Source organism: Balaenoptera musculus, chromosome 7 (genome assembly GCF_009873245.2).
Source record: "Balaenoptera musculus isolate JJ_BM4_2016_0621 chromosome 7, mBalMus1.pri.v3, whole genome shotgun sequence".
NCBI classification, from domain to species: Eukaryota; Metazoa; Chordata; class Mammalia; order Artiodactyla; family Balaenopteridae; genus Balaenoptera; species Balaenoptera musculus.
Window position 1 is genome coordinate 94,231,301 of NC_045791.1, and position 16,077 is coordinate 94,247,377.

A 16,077-nucleotide genomic window follows, 5' to 3' on the forward strand; every position below is an offset into this window, starting at 1 on the left:
TAGTAAACAGGAAAGTACCACCCTCCACCTCAAGATACTCAAGTATAGACAGACAGATAGATAGATGTGGGCGTATGCACAGTGGGTTATGGGCAGGGTGGGTCCTGCATATTCTTAGATGTTGGCCTCCACTAGTTTTCCTTGGAATCCACTATACTAGCTGAGATATCAGACTCCTCTTTATCCAGACCCCGATTTCTTGGGAGAACAGACTTCAGAGCAAGATTGCGGCAACTCTCCCATGCTCGTCTTGCTGGGAATTCAGAAAGAGAGCCATACTTCACAGGCTAAGCACTACTGAGTAAGGAAAGCCAAACAAGGCCAATCTCTTTATTGTCCCCCCCCGCCCCCCACAGTACTGCTAGGAACCATCCTCCGATTCGAGGCTCACGGGCTCTCTTCGAGGACCAGGCCGGTAGGCTCCCCGACCCCGAGGCAGGCGGGGGTAGGAAGAAGCCGGTGTCCGACCCTTGGAGCGCTCCCAGCGGGCACAGTCGCGAGTCCTGCGGGGCGGGGGACCCTGCCAGTTGCCATGCCCCTTTTCCTGGGGAGGACCTTCAACCCCTTGGTTACAGGACTCTGGCTTTAGGTTCATGGGCTCCTTGAGGGGCCCCTCAGGAGGTGGCAGTTCCTGGGTGTCACTGGTACCTTTGAGGGCATTGCACTCCCCTCCTTTTAGGTGCCTCCGTTCAGGCTGTCTCCAGGGACCTCGACTGGCCCGGGGAGGATCTAGCATAGCTTTCTGGGTCTCGCCCAGCTTTTGCTGATTTCGCCCAGCCCCTGGAATCTTCTCACATGTGTACTGGGAGGCCACAGGCAGAGGAGCTGACAGGGTGGTCTGAGCAGTTGATGAGGTGGACTGTTCGGTGGCAAGGGTACTGGGTGGGTGGGATCCTCCGGAGGCATCTACAGCTGACTCGGGTTCCAAAGGGGCAGGAGGCTAGAAGGAAGTGAGCAGATGCAGTGAAGGGGATGCAGTTCCTCAAAGCGGGGAACCGCAGGCCCCTCACCTAGAATCTGAGCCGACCGCCATCAGCCTATAACCTCCCAGGGTAGAACAAAGCTCACCCAAGGGCCACGGCAGAGGGGTGTTGGTAGGAAGGTTGGTGTCATAAGGGGAGGAGTGGGAAACCCTTCCCTCACCTGCTGGAGGCGGATGAAGTACCGGTTACGCTCAGCCTCAAGGTCAATGATGCCCCCCCTCTCCTGCTGTCTCTGGTAGAGCCTCTTGCGCTCTTCTTGCTGGCGCAAGCTCTCTGCATCGGGCTGGTACAGCTCCTGGAGGGAAAGGAGCAGAATGGCACGGAGAGAAGAATAAACAGGAGAAGGCAGACTCGAAACCCCAGCTCTTCCAGGACTGCCTCAGGAGATCTGCTCAAGGTTCTTGGTTTTATCCCTCAGACTGGGCTCCCGAACAGAGTTTTGGACTTCTGCTGGGGGCCATAGCTTTACAGAGAGGGCGCAGGCAGCTTGAGGCCAATTCCAGAGACCCCATTCAAAGCAGACAAGATGCCATTATCATCAGATGAGCAGCAAGTTCCCTTACCACGGGCTGCTGGGGTTCAGGGGCTGCTTTCAGCGAGGCAAGATCGTACACGAGTGGCTCTCTGCACACCGGGCACTGCACACCAACGGCCTTCTGAAAAGAGAGGCGAAATCGCACCCCTGCTTCCCAGCCTAGGGTGCTTGCCAGCTGCCCAGCCGCATCTGTAGAGGGCTGGGACGGAGGGGCATAGGAATATCTGTTCAGCAGTGAGGGGGAGCAAAGCAGGGGCTGCCTAACTAGAGGTCTGGGAACCCTCTGAAACCGTGTGCAATATGATTACGTGTATGTATAAGGATGCCCCTTTTTCCTGGACAAAGGTGACCTTTCGTTAATCTCAAAGGTACCTATGACCCTGAAAAGGCTAAGGCGGCCCTGGAGTGGAGGGATAGAAGAGGGTATGAGAGTCAAGCGAGCGGGGGCAGCAGGTCGACCTGTCTGGTTGCGGCATGCTGCCATTCCTGTTCCTGCTCCTGTCCCTGGGCCTGCAGCTCCTGCTCCATGTGCTGGATGTACCGAGCCAGGCAGTGGCAGTGGAAGTAGTGGTAACAGGTTGTTTTGGTAAAGGCCTCCTTCTCCTGGAGGGTAAGGCACTGTGTCAGAGCTCTCCCCGAGCCCTCCACTGTCTGTCACAGCCGACCCCCAGGTCCCAAGAGAGTAACCCACCTGGAAACCATAGAGGCAGATGACGCACTGGCCATGGGGGATGTTGTTATCTGTGAGAATTTCCTTCCCTTTCTGAGAGGAGAGAAGACACTGTTCAAATAGGGAGGCAGGGGCCAGAACTGTGAGTGAAGCTTGTCGACTACTCCCAGGAGTGCCTGGCGGGCTGTCTCCCACTGAGCCAGCTGGCCTTGTGTTCATGCATTTCTGTCTTGGCGATGCTCCCTCTGCTTGGAATCAATCCTCCTCCATGCCCACAGCCCTCCCCCCAAATCTACCCAGCTTCAAAATCCAATTTAATTGTTTTTCTACTCATTAAGTCACTTTTAATACATCTTGGGGATGAAAACAAAATACCTTAGAGAGAAAAAAAATGTTCAATTAAAACTCACATCTTCTGGGAGGCCTTTCCTGGTTATCCCCCTTTGAATATCACTCCCTCAATGAGCCTGTTCTGGAGTCAGCTTTCAGAAAGAAAGTGAAGCCATGGACACCCCAAACGGACAGAGAATTCAAAAGGCATCAGGTTGAGCTACGAAATACGCATTTGCACTGTTGTTTGAATAGCTAATACTCTGGAATTCCACAAAGTTCAAAGCTGCATCGTGGAGGCCTGACTCAGAAATGCTACAGTGGTCTATGCTCACTCTGACTCCAGGCCACCCACCTTCATTCTTTTCTGAACATTTTTCTTAAAAACTCAAAGTAGAGGAAAACAAGACTGTATTTGTGTTTTTGATCTCAAACAACAAAAGTTAGCTGTGTATATTAACTTGTAGCTCTAGGCATAGTTTCATGTGGGTTGTTTCCTTCACTAGGGTAGAAACTCTTTGAGGAAAAGAACCATGACTTTTTCTAGTCAGCTCCAATGGCAGACTAGCCTTCAAATGTTCATTTATGGCTACACCCTCCAGGCAAGCTCTCTTGCCATTTTCAGTTGCCAATGCCAAGAGAACAAGAAATGCACTGATAACGAAGCACGAAAAATTCAAGTTAAAGAGGAAAAAAAATTTTCTGTCACGATGCTGGAATAGGCAACTTGGGGAAGCTATGGAACTGTCTTTCGGGAGATTTTTTGAAACAGAAGAGAGTCTCACCTTTCTGGAGCAGTTTAGGCTTACCTAAACAAGAACTAAATGAATGTCTCCAGACATATTTAAGATTCTAGGCCCATGGCCTCCCTTGAAAGAAACTGCTCTAGCTGGAAGGCAAGGACATTTCCCCAGGCTAGCACACCTCTCACCTCGATGAGTTCATAGAGCATGGCAGTACCCAGCCCAGCCTCAGCCATGTGGCTCAGCGCCTGTGAGATCCTGTGGGGACAGGGCAAAGCAAACATTAGGCCTGCCCCCTTCCCTCACCAGACTGAGCTGTATCCCAAATTTTCCCTGCTCTGACCAGCCCGACTTACTTGTGGATCTGTTCATCTGAGAGTCCTCGGGGGTTACGGATAGAGATTTGTGGCACCTCATGGGGATACTAGAGAGAGAAAATACCACGCTACTGCTAATGCTCTCCACCCCAAGGCCTCTCCCCTTCCTCCCTTTGCTGCCATAAAGTAGAGGCCTCACCTGTGCTGGGACCCGAAGCACCAGAGTGAAGCAGACATACTGTGAATCCTGGTCTTCTGCAGTGGCGGGGTGCAGGGTGATGCAGATCTCCCATGGTGATGATCTGCAGGTGGATGAAGTGGAGACCTGGGATGTGACTGGGCAGGGACTTGAGGGCTGGGGAGGATGGGGGTGAGAGAGTAAAGCGGGCAGAGGAAGTGAGCATCAGCCTCTTTCTTTGGGGTGATTAAAGGAATAGACTGTCTACATGACAGAAATATTAGCTCAAATCAAGGCCCACGATACTGCACAGAATCCTCTTACTACCAAGGGGACTCCTGCCCACCTCTAGTTGAATACGTACCTGCCATTTCCTTTGACCACCTGTAGTTCATCCAGATAGATAGACTCTAACACTTCAACTTCAGAGGGAAGGACCCTAGAGAGACAGGGGAGATTGACTCACCATTACAACTCTCCCTATTAAAGCCTACTAAGGCCAATGAAGGCTGGCTTTGTAGAAAAATGGCAATCTGCGTGAGTGCATTCTCTTGCTAACCTCCATAAAAATGGGGGAAACATGTTTCCTTAATTTGTCAAGTGGCCAGGTAGAAAGCACAGGAATCAGTTTTAGAGATCATTTCTGCCAATAGATGAGGAAACAGATTCCCAAGAAGGTGAAAAGACTAGCCCAAATCTCAAGGCTTAACAGAGGCAGGACTGAGACCCAAGCTAGATTTCCTGACTCCCTGTTTAAGTTTCATTGTACTGTTGGTTGTTCCTTAGTGGCCATCTCTCTGACCCAGAAATATGACATCTATTGATTAGCATTAAGGTTACCAATACCACTCCTGGCTTTCCCTACACCATTCATGGATCCCAGTGTCTACACACACTGCCAATACCAGTCACTGTAAACCTCCTCAAAGGAGATACCAACCTGAACAGAACAGATCTACATGCTGTAAAGGCTGTGCTGTAGTGGAAGAGCCATCAGCCTTGGAACGAGTAACAGGTACCAATCACTTACCAGCTATGTGATCTGGGTAGTTACTTATATCTGTAAGCCTGAATTACCCTGTCCACCACATATAGATATTACCACCCACTCTCCACAGTTATCGTGAGGATGAAAGGTGATTTGTTTATGTCAAGTGCCTAATAGTATCTTGGCCATAGTAGCTAATCTGTGTTCTCTTTTTTTCCTATTTGTATTAACCTTCTCCCATAAAAGGAAAGAGAGAAGGTTGTAGTTAATATTCAATGTATTTATAATCCCTGCTGTCTGACTGATCTAGATCAACTTGTGCAGGTCAGGATCCAGTGGCCCCTCCACCCACCCGCTCCCCAGTCCAGAACTCTCTTAGGAAGAGATTTCAGTGTCTCTGCCATCCCTCAGAGGACACACATGTTTAATCACAGAAACAGCAGTTGTAATGCCACTGAAGATGAGTTACTGGCTTGAGGCCACAGCTTTACCCAGATAATACATGGAAAGATACATGCTTGGTTTGCTTTCTTATAGTTATATTGCCCCTTCTTCACCAAGAGCAGGGCTGCCCTAGTGTGACATACATGTGTGTGTGGGTGTGTGTGTGTATACATGTGTATGTGTATATATAGAGAGAGAGTGATTCTCAAAAAATTTTAAAGTCTTTTTAAGTCTTAGGCAGACACCTGAAAATATAGATAACGTAGGTAACAGTTGAGTACTTTTGGTTGACATGAGCGTTGGAGTCTTAGAGCACCGCAGGCTGGTTGTACAATCAATACGGCCCTCGCCAAGGCACCAACGTGTCCCCTCAGAATCTTAAATTCCCCCTGAACAGGTTGAAAACAGCAAGTCTGGATGGTCTCAGAAAAGGCCAGCACTGGCTGGGCTCCCTGAACCTATGAAACACTGAGGTGTAGCCTGCATCAAGAAGCCCTTCAATACTTCACCCACCCTACCTGTGACTTGGGCCCTGGATGTGAGATATGGGGTGGGATAGTGGTAAGATGATGACCAAAAAAGGGAAGGTGGAACTGTAGAATGTCCTAGAACTAAGAACATAAGGTTTGGAGTCTGACAACCTGGATTCCTAGTCATAACTATGTACCTTTTGGCAACTCATTTTACCTCTTCAGGCCTCATTTAGTCTCCTCAGGTGCCTACACCTCAGAGTTATTAATGAAAAGGAGGCTTAGGTATGTTACAAATCCATCTTGATCCTCTCAGATCCTTCTCTGAGGTGGATGCCACACCCACTTTTTTTTTTTTTTTTTACAGCTGAGGACACTGACTCACAGAAGCTAGGTGGCCTGGTCAGCATCACACAGCTAACAAAATACGATGTGAACCCACATTTATCTATTTCCAAATCCCAGAGTCCTTCCATGTTCTGGTCGCTTGTGAAGAATGCTTGAGAGAAGGACTAGGAGCGCTTTTTGTGAGGTGTAAAGCTTTATTCAGACAACAGTCCTCATTAGTGCTGCCGGGAAGGGAGAAGGTTGCGGAAAGCCTCAGCGGAAATAGTCCGATCCGAGGGGAAAGGGGGACGGGAACTGGAGGACATCGGTTCTGGGAAGTAAAAGGTACGGGGAGGGGGGCGGAGATCTGATAAACAGGTATCCCCCGGGACCCTGAGCAAATTCACTTCAGAAGGCGAGAATGGGACGGGGTGAAGCCGGAGGATCGAACCTGATAAGGCGCGGCCCGAACTAGCCAGGCCGGCGTTGATGCGGTCTCCGGGTCAGACCAGTGCCCCTCCACCCATCCGCTCCCCAGTCCAGAACTCTCTTAGGAAGAGATGTAAGCGTCTCTGCCATCCCTCATCCCTCTCCCCGCCCCACGCCCCCGCCGTACGGACCGTCCGCGGCTGCCGCTAGTCCCCCGGACCGGATCCAGGCGGTCCTCCAAAGCCCATGACCCCAAAGTTACCAGTCCTCCTCCCCTGCAGCTGCCGACGCAGACACCGCCATGTCTTCTGCGGCCCGCAGCCGGAACCGGAAATAGCCTCCGGGCAGTCGGAGGCGGAAAGTAAAGCAGGGGAGGGAGAGTAGCTAGCGGCCGTTTCTAGGCAACCGCAGACTCCCGGTCCTTAGATGGTCCTGAGGGCCAAGGGATGGTTCGGAAATGCCCTAGGAAGTACCTATGGGCGGCCCACCGTCTCTCCCACACCCCTGAACGCCTGTTCCTCCGAACCTCTGACCAGTTCTAGCGAGTAAAATTGGTAACAATGTGAGTCTAAAGAGACCGGCAGTGGGGGTGGGACGATAAGTCCCACGATAAGAACGACAAGTCAGGCAAAATACGAAGGCAGCCAGAAGGGGCGGGGCTGAAGGCCAGGGCCGGCGTCCCTCGACCTGAAGAGCTTGAAGCTCCTAGGCTTGGGGTAAGAGAGGCGCTCCTGTCCGCTAAGCCGGCGGGCCGGGGATGTGGGCGGGGGTGCTGAGGAGGTTGGCAGTGGCAGGAACTTTGGGGTGGCTGGAAGGGGCAGGGTCGGTGGGAGAGGCTGGATGGAGGGCGGCGGGGGCGGGGGCGGGTGGGCGAGGCTGGGTGGAGAGGGTGGGGTGAGGGGGAGAGGCTGGGTGAAGGGGGCAGTGGTCGGGTGGGCAAGGCTGGGTGGAGGGGGAAGGGGGACACGGGGTCGGGTGGGAACAAGGTTGGGTTGGGAGACAGGAAGAGAAAAGGAGGGAGGACCACGGAAGGCACTCTGCTCCAAGATCTCATCCTTCCATTCTCTACCCTACCTTGTTTATGAGGTCTGGATTGTTATGAAAAAAAGGAAAAGGCAAGGCGGCTAACGTTAACCTTTCTTCCATGCCCAAACCAGGCCTCCCAGATGTGTGGAACTGTCCCTGGAGCTGTAGCCCTTCACCACCATCTCTATCTCCTTCCTTCTGAGGGATCCTGAAATCTCTGTCATGGAAAAGTACCACGTGTTGGAGATGATTGGAGAAGGCTCTTTTGGGAGGGTGTACAAGGGTCGAAGAAAATACAGTGCTCAGGTGGTGAACAAAGAGGGATATCTCTTGGGTGGTATTCCACACCCTCAACTCCAGTGGAGAATGGGGCCAGAATACTGAACTGTATTCCTAGGACACTGATTCCTTCATACTTATGGAATATGAGCTCTGAAATTGGATTACTTGGGTTCAAATCGCAGCTCCACCACTTTCTAGCCTTAGAACTATAGACAAGTTACTCAACCTCTCTATGTCTCAGTTTCCTCATCTATAGAATGAAAATAAGAACAGCGTCTTATTGGGGTACAAGAATTAAGTGTGATGTCACACTGAATCACTTAGAACAGTGCTTGGCACCTAGTAAACAACAATTATTATTATTATTAATATTATTATCTATCATACCATGCAGGAAGGGATAAACCACCTGAACTCTATTCTTCCCTCTTCATTTTTCCTTCCTTCCCTTTCCCCTAAATCCCTTAAATCTTGAGTTCTTTATCCAGTTCTTTTCCCAGAATCCACCAAAGGGATCTGTCTGGCAGAGGCTCTTTCCTCCTAGGGTGAGAGCAGGGGAAACCTGGGTAAGGCCAGGGTACCATGGGGAAAGTCGAGTGGGAGGCTAGCAAGTATAGTGAGAATTGCTCAAACAATCTGAAGTCTGCGTTCTGGACCTTTGAGGCTAATGTTTCAATAGTGTGGTTAGGCCTTGACTCTTGACCTTACCACTGACAGGTGGTGGCCCTGAAGTTCATTCCAAAATTGGGACGCTCAGAGAAAGAGCTGAGGAATCTACAACGAGAGATTGAAATCATGCGGGGCCTGCGGCATCCCAATATTGTGCATATGCTTGACAGCTTTGAGACTGACAAAGAGGTGCGCTTTGGTTTTGGGTCACCTCTCGCCAAGAAGAAGGGTCCCAGGAATTTCCCAGCCTCAAAATGCATAAATGTGGAGCCATTAGTAGCATTGCCTTCTCCCTGCAGGTGGTGGTGGTGACAGACTATGCTGAGGGAGAGCTTTTTCAGATCCTAGAAGATGACGGAAAACTTCCCGAAGAGCAGGTATTCCTGGCTCAAACTTCTTCCACCCATGACCTCTCCTCAGTTTAAGGACTGGTAGCGAGAGCTGAGGGCACGGAGAGTCTCCAGTTTGAAAACTCCCAAGTAAAATATAAGAGTCTAGGTATATGTAGAGGCAGTGTGGTGTGACAGTAAAGTATGTGAACGCTGGAACCCAAATCTCTGAATACAAAGGTTGGGTCTGCCGCTTTCTAGCTGGATCTTCTTGGGCAAGTTACTTTAACTTCTCTTTGTTTGCTTTCCTCATTTTTTGTTTGTTTGTTTGTTTTTATTTCCATTACTCTAGGAGGTGGATCAAAAAAGATCTTGCTGCGATTTATGTCAAAGAGTGTTCTTCCTATGTTTTCCTCTAAGAATTTTATAGTGTCCAGTCTTACATTTAGTTCTTTAATCCATTTTGAGTTTATTTTTGTGTATGGTGTTAGGGAGTGTTCTAATTTCCATCTTTTACATGTAGCTGTCCAGTTTTCCCATCACCACTTATTGAAGAGACTGTCTTTTCTCCATTGTATATCCTTGCCTCCTTTGTTATAGATTAGTTGACCATAGGTGCGTGGGTTTATCTCTGGACTTTCTATCCTGTTCCATTGATCTATTTCTGTTTTTGTGCCAGTACCATATTGTCTTGATTACTGTAACTTTGTAGTATAGTCTGAAGTCAGGGAGTCTGATTCCTCCAGCTCCGTTTTTTTCCCTCAAGACTGCTTTGGCTATTCGGGGTCTTTTGTGTCTCCATACAAATTTTAAGATTTTTTGTTCTAGTTCTGTAAAAAAATGCCATTGGTAATTTGATAGGGATTGCATTGAATCTGTAGATTGCTTTGGGTAATATAGTCATTTTCACAATGTTGATTCTTCCAATCCAAGAACATGGTATATCTCTCCATCTGTTGGTATCATCTTTAATTTCTTTCAACAGTGTCTTATAGTTTTCTACATACAGGTCTTTGGTCTCCCTAGGTAGGTTTATTCCTAGGTATTTTATTCTTTTTGTTGCAGTGGTAAATGGGAGCGTTTCCTTAATTTCTCCTTCAGATTTTTCATCATTACTGTATAGGAATGCAAGAGATTTCTGTGCATTAATTTTGTATCCTGCAACTTTACCAAATTCACTGATTAGCTCTAGTAGTTTTCTGGTGGCATCTTTAGGATTCTCTCAATATAGTATCATGTCATCTGCAAACAGTGACAGTTTTACTTCTTCTTTTCCAATTTGTATTCCTTTTATTTCTTTTTGTTCTCTGATTGCCGTGGCTAGGACTTCCAAAACTATGTTGAATAATAGTGGAGAGAGTGGACATCCTAGTCTTGTTACTGATCTTAGAGGAAATGCTTTCAGTTTTTCACCATTGAGAATGATGTTTGCTGTGGGTTTGTCATATTTGGCCTTTATTATGTTGAGGTAGGTTCCCTCTATGCCCACTTTCTGGAGAGTTTTTATCATAAATGGGTGTTGAATTTTGTCAAAAGCTTTTCTGCATCTATTGAGATGATCATATGGTTTTTCTTCTTCAATTTGTTAATATGGTGTATCACATTGATTGATTTGTGTATATTGAAGAATCCTTGCATCCCTGGGATAAATCCCACTTGATCAAGATGTATGATCCTTTTAATGTGCTGTTGGATTCTGTTTGCTAGTATTTTGTTGAGGATTTTTGCATCTATATTCATCAGTGATATTGGTCTGCAATTTTCTTTTTTTTGTAGTGTCTTTGTCTGGTTTTGGTATCAGGGTGATGGTGGGCTCATAGAATGAGTTTGGGAGTGTTCCTTCCTCTGCAATGTTTTGGAAGAGTTTGAGGAGGATGGGTGTTAGCTCTTCTCTAAATGTTTGATAGCATTCACCTGTGAAGCCATCTGGTCCTGGACTTTTGTTTGTTGGAAGATTTTTAATCACAGTTTCAATTTCATTACTTGTGATTGTTCTGTTCATATTTTCTATTTCTTCCTGGTTCAGTCTTGGAAGGTTATACATTTCTAAGAATTTGTCCATTTCTTCCAGGTTGTCCATTTTATTGGCATAGAGTTGCTTGTAGTAGTCTCTTAGGATGCTTTGTATTTCTGTGGTGTCTGTTGTAACTTCTCCTTTTTCATTTCTAATTTTATTGATTTGAGTCCTCTCCCTCTTTTTCTTGATGAGTCTGGCTAATGGTTTATCAATTTTGCTTATCTTCTCAAGAACCAGCTTTTAGTTTTATTGATCTTTGCTATTGTTTTCTTTGTTTCTATTTCATTTATTTCTGCTCTGATCTTTATGATTTCTTTCCTTCTGCTAACTTTGGGTTTTGTTTGTTCTTCTTTCTCTAGTTCCTTTAGGTGTAAGGTTAGATTGTTTACTTGAGATTTTTCTTGTTTCTTGAGGTAGGCTTGTATAGCTATAAACTTCCCTCTTAGAACTGCTTTTGCCGCATCCCATAGGTTTTGGATCATCGTGTTTTCATTGTCATTTGTCTCTAGGTATTTCTTGATTTCCTCTTTGATTTTTTCAGTGATCCCTTGGTTATTTAGTAATGTATTGTTTAGCCTCCATGTGTTTGTGTTTTTTACGTTTTTTTCCCTGTAACTGATTTCTAATATCATAGCGTTGTGGTCTTGATATGATTTCAGTTTTCTTAAATTTGCTGTGGCTTGATTTGTGAACCAAGATGTGATTTATCCTGGAGAATGTTCCGTGCACACTTGAGAAGAAAGTGTAATCTGCTGTTTTTGGATGGAATGTCCTATAAATATCAATTAAATCTATCTGGTCTATTGTGTCATTTAAAGCTTTTGTTTCCTTATTGATTTTCTGTTTGGATGATCTGTCCATTGGTGTAAGAGAGGTGTTAAAGTTCCCCACTATTATTGTGTTACTGTTGATTTCCTCTTGTATAGCTGTTAGCAGTTGCCTTATGTATTGAGGTGCTCCTATGTTGGGTGCATATATATATTTATAATTGTTATATCTTCTTCTTGGATTGATCCCTTGATCATTATGTAGTGTCCTTCCTTGTCTCTTGTAACATTCTTTATTTAAAGTCTATTTTATCTGATATGAGTATTGCTACTCCAGCTTTCTTTTGATTTCCATTTGCATGGAATATCTTTTTCCATCCCCTCACTTTCAGTCTGTATGTGTCCCTAGGTCTGAAGTGCGTCTCTTGTAGACAACATATATATGCGTCTTGTTTTTGTATCCATTCAGCAAGCCTGTGTCTTTTGGTTGGAGCTTTTAATCCATTTACGTTTAAAGTAATTATCGATATGTATGTTCCTATGACCATTTTCTTAATTGTTTTGGGTTTGTTTTTGTAGGTCCTTTTCTTCTCTTGTGTTTCCCACTTAGAGAAGTTCCTTTAGCATTTGTTGTAGAGCTGGTTTGGTGGTGCTGAATTCTCTTAACTTTTGCTTGTCTGTAAAGCTTTTGATTTCTCCATCGAATCTGAATGAGATCCTTGCCGAGTAGAGTAATCTTGGTTGTAGGTTCTTCCCTTTCAGCACTTTAAGTATATCATGCCACTCCCTTCTGGCTTGTAGAGTTTCTGCTGAGAAATCAGCTGTTAACCTTATGGGAGTTCCCTTGTATGTTATTTGTAGTTTTTCCCTTGCTGCTTTCAATAATTTTTCTTTGTCTTTAATATCTGCCTATTTGATTACTATGTGTCTCTGCGTGTTTCTCCTTGGGTTTATCCTGTATGGGACTCTCTGCACTTCCTGGACTTAGGTGGCTATTCCCTTTCCCATGTTAGGGAAGTTTTCGACTATAATCTCTTCAAATATTTTCTCACGTCCTTTCTCTCTCTCTTCTCCTTCTTGGACCCCTATAATGCGAATGTTGTTGCGTTTAATGTTGTCCCAGAGGTCTCTTAGGCTGTCTTCATTTCTTTTTGTTCTTTTTTCTTTATTCTATTCTGCAACAGTGAATTCCACCATTCTGTCTTCCAGGTCACTTATCCGTTCTTCTGCCTCAGTTATTCTGCTATTGATTCCTTCTAGTGTATTTTTCATTTCAGTTATTGTGTTGTTCATCTCTGTGTGTTTGCTTTTTAATTCTTCTAGATCTTTGTTAAACATTTCTTACATCTTCTCGATCTTTGCCTCCATTCCTTTTCCGAGGTCCTGGATCATCTTCACTATCATTATTCTGAATTCTTTTTAGGAAGGTTTCCTATCTCCACTCATTTAGTTGTTTTTCTGAGGTTTTATCTTGTTCCTTCATCTGGTGCATAGCCCTCTGCCTTTTCATCTTGTCTATCTTTCTGTGAATGTGGTTTTTGTTCCACAGGCTGCAGGATTGTAGTTCTTCTTGCTTTTGCTGTCTGCCCTCACTTTCCTCATTTTAAAATGGAAATAATAATAATGTCTACCTCATAAGGCTATTGTGAAGATTAATGAGTTAATTCCTATAAAGTGTTTGAAAGAGTGCCTGACACAAGTGTTCAATATTTCTAGCTATTATTAATGCTGTTGTTATTGTTAGGCACCTCTAGGTAAGAAGGCCCAGTGTGGTGGTACCAGAGAGGCAGGAAGGGATAAGCGTTGTGGTTAAGGCATGATCACCACCAAGACACAGTGGTTAGCAGTAGGATTTGGTTGAACACATTCTCCAACCATATTCATTCTAGGGATTTCTCTGTACTCTAGCAACTAGGCCCCCTTCAGGACTTCCTGTCACAGCATTCTGTTTCCTTCCAAGCATTCAAAATTATTTGTAAGTCATCATCTTATTTGTTTTGTCAGTCTTGTTTGTTTGTCTGGCTACTTCTCTTGAGAAAAGGGACTTTGTCTTATTTAATAACAGCTAATATATATTGAATGCTAAGTGCCAGGCACCATTCTGAGCAATATGTTACTTTACATGCTTTAACTCATTTAAATCCTCACAATGATCCTATGAAATAAGTAGTATCATTATTGTCACCTTATGGATAGATGATGAATCTAAGAGCCATAAGGTAATTTGCATGTGTTCATGCAGTTAGTGAGACTCAATAAATTTTCCTTGAACGAATGAATGAACAAATGAAAGAATGAATGAATAGGGGAGCAAGAAATAAGGAAGGTATCTTGTGAAGCTCCGGAAGAAAGGGAAGGAAGAGAAGATCACATCAGCAGTAGTATTAGGGTGGAGTCTTTGGGCTCATCCGCAGACTCCTTCCTCTGACTTCTCCTTTCTTCCTCTCACCTGACTGTTTGACCCCTAGGTTCAGGCCATTGCTGCCCAGTTGGTGTCAGCCCTGTACTATCTGCATTCCCACCGCATCCTCCACCGAGACATGAAGCCTCAGAACATCCTCCTTGCCAAGGGTGGTGGCATAAAGCTCTGTGACTTTGGGTGAGGTGCCTGACCTTCTGTCTCTGCTTTCAGTTCTGCAAGGAGCCTTAGACCATATGCTTGACTTCCTTGGGCCTCATTTTAGAACCTGAGCTGGAGACTGGGATTCCTGCTGGGTCTTGGAAGATGGTCTCTTTGTTCAGGTTGGGGATATCTCACGCAGTGGTAGGTAGCAGTGACCAGCTCTAGTGTTTATTATTTATTTATTTATCTATCTATTTTTTGGCCCCGCCCCACTGCATGCTGGATCTGAGTTCCCCGACCAGGGATCGAACCTACGCCCCCCTGCAGTGGAAGCACAGCATCTTAACCACTGGACCGCCAGGGAAGTCTCTCTTGTTTTTATTGAATATCTTCTTTTTCCATTTTGATTCCATCATCTACTGCAGATTTGCCCGGGCTATGAGCACCAACACGATGGTGCTGACATCCATTAAAGGCACACCACTCTACATGTCTCCAGAGCTGGTGGAGGAACGACCATACGACCACACCGCGGACCTCTGGTCTGTGGGCTGCATACTGTATGAGCTGGCAGTGGGCACTCCTCCCTTCTATACCACGAGCATCTTTCAGCTGGTCAGCCTCATTCTCAAGGACCCTGTGCGCTGGCCCCCCACCATTAGTCCTTGCTTCAAGGTGATGAATACTGAAAGACTGCTTTTGCATCAGAAACCTGTCTCCCTCTGCCCTGTTCCCTTTTCCACAATTTTTTTCCAGAGCTGGGGCTGCACTTTGCAGTTACTTAATTGATGCAGGAGCTGGGGCAAGCTGCCTTGCTTTTGTACTGCAGGGGCTTATTCTGGGAGGGTGATCTAAGGTGTGCCCAACTTGGGAGTAGCAGCCCCTCCTTGGGTCAGGCTGTCCTTTATCAAAATGGAGAGGTAATTTCAAGACACCAGAAACAGATATTGGTCCCTTTACACACTCTCTATTCTACTAATTTCCTATCAGATGCAATGTCCGAATGATTTCTAGATTTGCCAACACAGCTGTCCTCTTCCTGAAAGAATCTTTAGATATCCAAATGGCCAGGGCTAATGGGGCTAGCTCACTGATTAGGGGCAGAGGATAGAGATGGTGCCTGTTTTTTGCAGTTAAATCTCAGCAGGCCAGAGGGAGGGTGGGAGGGAGGAAAAGGAGTTGACCTTTTTTATTTTTCATCTAGGGCAAGATTTGGGCCTTCAATAAAATTTAAATGCAGCCTTCTCCCAGAGTAAAATCTCATTATAACTTTCCTTTGTTTTATCTAAGATGAAAAGAGACAAGTTTCTCCCCAACCTATTTAGCTGGGGGTGGCCCAAATAATTATCAAAAAGAACCTAAACAAAGGAAACATAAGTGGGTGATATACATAAGATATTCCTTTTTCCTTAGGGCAGACATGCAGGTATCTCCAGCAAGAGCCAAGGTGTAATGATCACCTTGTTTTAGAACAGGGGTCGTAATCTACTAGTACCTTCTATTCCTATTTCAGGCCCAATTGAGGATTTCCCCAAGGATACCTCATAACAGATGTACCCTTTTCAGACAGTCTCCCTGCCCCTCCACCATCTGAAGACTTGCTGAAAGATTTGTTTTTGAGTGCTCCCAAACACATCTTTACACAATGACTTATGCGTGTGAGTGTGCTTTTAACTGTAAGTGCATTTGTTCCTACCCAGCACAAACAAACCGCAGTCAAAGGGAGGGCAAAGTGAGCAGTTTGGGACCCCCTTGAATGTTTGCTTTCTGAAGATGATTGTGAAGGTGACATCCCTCTCTTTCTCTTCGTTTTTTTTCACTTCTTCACAAAGCTGTTGACATTGAGATTTCTGGTTTTACTTCTGGGGTTCCAAAATGTCCATGAACAGGAATTGGGGCTCCCCAGGAGGTGAGGCAGTGAGGTCTGTTCATGATTTCAGCCAGGGAAATGAGGCCTAAGGATAGGATTAGAGAGGGTGTGATTAAGACCAGCTACTCTGTTGTAAGAAT

At 45.8% G+C, this 16,077-nt stretch overlaps 2 protein-coding genes across 6 annotated transcripts in view; one reads left to right on the forward strand and one right to left on the reverse strand.

The window, feature by feature from the left end:
• Window positions 1-302: 302 nt before the first annotated feature.
• Window positions 303-7,165, reverse strand: RNF25 (ring finger protein 25). 2 transcript variants are annotated; one of them, XM_036858498.1, is made up of 10 exons: window positions 6,677-6,748; window positions 4,121-4,195; window positions 3,778-3,880; window positions 3,618-3,685; window positions 3,450-3,519; window positions 2,210-2,281; window positions 1,978-2,121; window positions 1,547-1,639; window positions 1,144-1,278; window positions 303-940 (listed from the first exon to the last, which is right to left on the reverse strand). In XM_036858498.1, the coding sequence occupies exons 1-10, from the start codon at window positions 6,715-6,717 to the stop codon at window positions 362-364; spliced, it is 1,380 nt and encodes a 459-aa protein (XP_036714393.1). In that variant the 5' UTR covers window positions 6,718-6,748; the 3' UTR covers window positions 303-361. The 2 variants fall into 2 exon arrangements, with proteins under 2 accessions (XP_036714393.1, XP_036714394.1); XM_036858499.1 differs by having other exon boundaries at window positions 317-940; window positions 1,547-1,636; window positions 6,677-7,165.
• STK36 (serine/threonine kinase 36) overlaps window positions 7,053-16,077 on the forward strand; it is a 28,586-nt gene continuing 19,561 nt past the window's right edge. The window contains exons 1-6 of one of the 4 annotated variants that reach the window (XM_036858495.1): window positions 7,053-7,130; window positions 7,572-7,746; window positions 8,440-8,580; window positions 8,691-8,768; window positions 13,973-14,103; window positions 14,493-14,742. In XM_036858495.1, coding sequence (XP_036714390.1) covers window positions 7,663-7,746; window positions 8,440-8,580; window positions 8,691-8,768; window positions 13,973-14,103; window positions 14,493-14,742 — 684 coding nt within the window. In that variant the 5' untranslated portion in view covers window positions 7,053-7,130; window positions 7,572-7,662. The other 3 variants (XM_036858493.1, XM_036858496.1, XM_036858497.1) reach the window with 3 other exon arrangements.